Raw genomic sequence first — 4,727 nt, forward strand, 5'->3', positions numbered from 1 at the left:
CTGTTGGCAGCTCAGCGGCTGCTCAGCTCGGGCTGGACTCGAACCGCTGTTGCTCAGAGCTCAAACTCTTGAGCGAGCTCTTAACCAACTGAGCCACTGCTAACCTATTTTTAAAATAAGAAAAGGAAGGTACAGAATGATTAGGTAACTTTCCCAGGTCTCATGCCTAGAGGTGGCAGAGTCTAGATTTGAACCCAGTCAGCCTTACTCCAGGACTCCTGGTCTTAACAATTACTCTGCATTACTTATATAGCAATTCTCTAATTTCAGAACTGCTGAACATCCAAAATACTTAGCTTATTCACCTATAAGAAATCCAGTGCAACAAAAAAAAATAAAAAGCTTTTGAGTCACTTAAAAAATGTGAGATAATAAAAGTAATGATTTAACAAAATTTTATTATATTTAAAAAAATCAAACGACATTGATCCTGGATTTCTCAACTGCCTAGCAATTATTAAACTATTCAGTTCAATTCTACAAACATTTATTGACTGCTCACCATGGGTAAGGCACTGCTGGAAATATTAATGATTTAGAGATGTTGTCAAAAAGTAAATTCTCAAAAAAAAAAAAAAGTAAATTCTCGGGCATATCACAGATAACACCTTTGGAAGATAACACTTATCAATTGTGGTTTAAAAATTATAATTTCTTGGCATCTGTTAGAGAGAAAATAGAATTTTAAATTACTCTAGAATGAGCTTTTATAAGGAAGAGCTATTTTTCATCTCCTCGACTTTTATAGGAAAAGAAGTGCCGAACCTAAAGATCCTGAACATTAGGGAATAGGGCACCACATCCTGAGAGAATTCCTGAAAACCAAGGGAAGAAAAGGCAACAACTCACAGTTGTAACTCACAGCTCTAACAAAGGCATAAAACGCACTGGTTGTGAATCCTTGTTTTATAGGTATACTCAGATACTATACCTATAGACTTATCATTAAATAATTCCAACTTCTAAACATTCAGTGAAATAAAACACTTTTTCCTCTCTATAAATTTGAGCTCTGTACATCCAATAACTCATTCATTTTGTACCTGTAAGGTGTTATAATCTCTTGTGAAGGGCACCATCAACTCCCAGAGTGATGAAAAAACCACCAGGGCTGTAAACTCTAGCTTGTAATTTGTGGCCATGTGCTCAAACAGCATTGTCAAACCATGGGCTGCGAGGTGCTTGCGCTGATATTCCTCAGACCCTTCGATAGACACAGGTCGGGTCATGGAAAGGGATACGTCCATTACCACCACTGTTGGCATGATGAAAACGATCCCAATGTTCCCAGTCAGAATGCAAACAGACAGCTAAAAACAGAGAAGTGCTGTAGAAAATAAATATTGTTAGGCCTACATGTCAAGGAGAGTAAGAAATATTTTTTTCACCATAATTTTAACCAAACTTTTCAGAAATGAGTGAAGGCAAACCCCATTTAAGTTGAGGTAAGGGCAAATCTATAGAGAATTCGGTGGGAGAGAACAAGAAGTTTAGTTCACTGTAAAAACTACTCCTAACATCACCCACGAAATGGCCATAATAAATCAAGGACCACCTTACGTATTTCTACTAAAAAAACCCAACAATATTAAATTCAGGTAGTCCTTGACTTTCATAGTTCCAAATTTTATACAACTTAATACAACAAACACTCCTACATCACCTCTCCAACACTTAATTTACTAAAAAACATTTCTAGTCGTCAAATGGCGGTGCTTTTTGACATTCGACCAGTCTTTTTGGGCACTATCACTATCTTAATTGATACAACAGTATTTGTGCAAGTGTTTATTTAATTATCTTGTTGTTTGGTGTCCCTCCCCCCTCCANCATTCCTTCCACTTTTAGGCTGCCATGGAGCAGCACACAAAAGTTGGGTATTTTGCCTGCAATCTGATTGGCTGAATTTTCATCTTCATTATCATCAGTTATGCCAGTACCCACTTCATCACCTTCTGTGAAAAGAAAATAGGTTAGACTGAGATTAGCTACAAAAATCCCAAACCCCAATTATATTCTTGGCTGTTTCTAGCCTTGGCAGGAAAGTATATGGAGTTAAAAAAGAATATATAACAAGTAAGAAAAACTCATATTCTGGTATTCCTATGTCCACATAAAAATCAGTTTTTACATGTTATATAAATTCCATATATATGAAACATCGAGAAGAAGCACATTAGTGGTTACGAGGCGCTGAGGGAGACTGGGGGTGGGGTGGTGGGATTACTAAATTCTAAAATTGACATGGTGATGGCTGTACAACTCGGTAAGTATACTAAAAACTACTGAATTGTATACTTTAAATGGGTGAAGTGCATGGTATATGAATTATATTTCAATGAAGCTGCTACACAAAAAAATCAGCTTTTCAGTTTCTACTAGGACACTCAGCCAGGTGCTCTCTGTGGGTTTCAAACACCATCTAATCAGAACCAGAGATTCAGAGATGTCAAGAGTATTCTCAACTGACAGCCTCTAGGCAGCACATGGATGGGAGCCCCCAAAGGTGAGCAGTAATTACTCCATAAGCTTCTTGACTCTCCAATTTCAGTTTCTCTCATACACCCGGCTGACAGATGAAACTTCCTACAATTAACTTCCCTCTGGAACTATCTGTGTCTCAATCTCGCTCAAAGACTTTCTAATTCAATAGAAAGAATTTGCCCAGTTTAGCTTGACATTCAACAGCCCTTACAGCATGGCCCCATTCTGCCTTCCCATACTTTTCTTTCCACTGCTCCCCTACACAAACTCTTCATTTTTCCCACTTTCTTTCTTGGCAATTCATTTGGGCATGCAGAATTGTCTCCCCAACCACGGACCTTAGAAATATGTAAAAGGTGGTTGTTATCAATATCAGTATCAAGAACAATATGGTAAATTATAAACATAATGATCACAATAAGCCATCTGTGGGAACATATCAAGATTCTGTCTGTGAATGTGTGATAGAGGGCTATGGAATACCCAACTCTCCAAATGAGAGAGCTGGCATAAATGGAATGTGATCAAAACACAGTGAGTAGAAACCTGATTGACTATATACATTTCTTGGAGAAAGCTGGTGAATATAAAGTGGAGGGTCAGCCTAGAACACAGAAAAGAGAAGTTTAAAGTGCAAGAGACTAAAATTCTCCAGAGATGCTGAATTTGGGGGACATGACTTCACATTTCCTGGAGAGCTTTATTCTGCAGTAATTCATCTCTTCACTCAATAGTATTTACTGAGTATCTGCTATGTGCTAGGCACTGGCAGACAAAAGATGTAGTTTCTCCCCTTATGAAGCTGTATTTGACTCTAGATTTATCAGGCAACCCTCTAAAAATTACTTTGGCTTCCTCAGCATGCTCCTCCCAGGAAAGGCAGAGCCCTGGATGAGGGACTAAGAAGTCTCATCTGTAAAGAGGACTTCCACTGTAAATTAACAAAGCAGCACACAATAAATATGTGTTGATATGCTTTCCACAGTGTAAAGCAGCAGAATTAGTTGTCTTCATTTTTTAAAAATCCAATCCAATCCAGTAACTATTCCTTTCTCACAACATTTAAGAATAACTTTAGATGATAAGATGCTTCATATGTATCACTGGATAGGAAGAGAACTCACCTTTGTTAAGAGCTATAGGTAGGACTAGATGCCTGGACAGGACAGGGGGACTTGAAATATCAGCTATATCAATAAATCCCACTATTTCCAAATCTGAAAAGAAGTAATCAACATAGAACTAATTAGTGCTATTGGAAAAATATGTTATTTTCTATGTACTAGATTTCACAAACACAATGTTTAATTTAAGCAGGGAATTCAAATATGGTGACTAGGAAGGTTATTAGAAGTTTCTCTGGATAACTCTAATAAATTTGCTTTTAAGTAGTTCAAAAATAAGGATAATTGTCTTTTATTTAATGAATTTAAGTTATATAACAAATCAGCTAGACTTTATTTTTATGAGGCTAGGTCCCCAGCTAAGGCAAAAAAAGCTTAAACGTCAAATCCCTCTGCATAATCAGAGATGTTCCGGCCACCAGGGGGCATCAAAGTCAAACACTTCTACAACAAACAACTCCAAGCAGCCATCCTTGCAGGGTAAATTGTTAGAAACATTTCCCTGAGAAAAAAATACATTCTCTGCAAAACCAAGGTAACAGTCTAAATATGACAATGAGTAAAAAATAAATGTTGTAAAAAATAAGAAAAATAAAAGTTGTAACCCAAAGTACTTTTAAAAAGTTTTTTGATTATATAGGTAGTATAAAAACTTGAAAAACTCTAAAAAAAGGTAAAGAAGAAAAATAAAGTCACTCATTATTCATCATCAATGGAAACCTCTATTAATATTTTATTGAATTGCTTTTCAGTCTTTCTTCTAGGCATACACACACACTCATATTCTCAAAACAATTTCTAAAACATGAGGCTTATGGTAAGTACACTGTACTACTAATACATCGGGAAATCTGCTTCTCTGAAGATGTGCCGTCATTACCTCCTTTAGCTGAGTAACAAATGAATCAGCAAAAGCAGTTATATATTTTTCATTTGAGTAGAGAAAGGCCTACATTTAAAAATGGTTTAAGGGCCGGCCGAGTGGCACAATGGTTAAGAACTGGCTTGGGACGCCAGAGGGCCCCGGTTCGGATCCCATGTATGAGGGCCAGTGACACTGCCCTCCACAGCTAAGATGCTGAACAACAGCTCAACCTGGAGCTGGGCTGCCGTGAGTTG

General features: G+C 37.3%; 1 protein-coding gene across 1 annotated transcript in view; it reads right to left on the reverse strand.

Moving 5' to 3' along the window:
- Positions 1–4,727, reverse strand: part of INTS14 (integrator complex subunit 14) — a 50,341-nt gene that overhangs the window by 31,942 nt on the left and 13,672 nt on the right. Inside the window, exon 3 of the mRNA XM_019647270.1 lies at positions 1,044–1,327. Within this exon, the coding sequence (XP_019502815.1) occupies positions 1,044–1,265 (222 nt within the window). The 5' untranslated portion in view covers positions 1,266–1,327. The remainder of the gene's footprint in view (positions 1–1,043; positions 1,328–4,727) is intronic.

The sequence above is a fragment of the Hipposideros armiger genome, unplaced genomic scaffold, assembly GCF_001890085.2.
Source record: "Hipposideros armiger isolate ML-2016 unplaced genomic scaffold, ASM189008v1 scaffold_110, whole genome shotgun sequence".
Classification (NCBI taxonomy): Eukaryota; Metazoa; Chordata; class Mammalia; order Chiroptera; family Hipposideridae; genus Hipposideros; species Hipposideros armiger.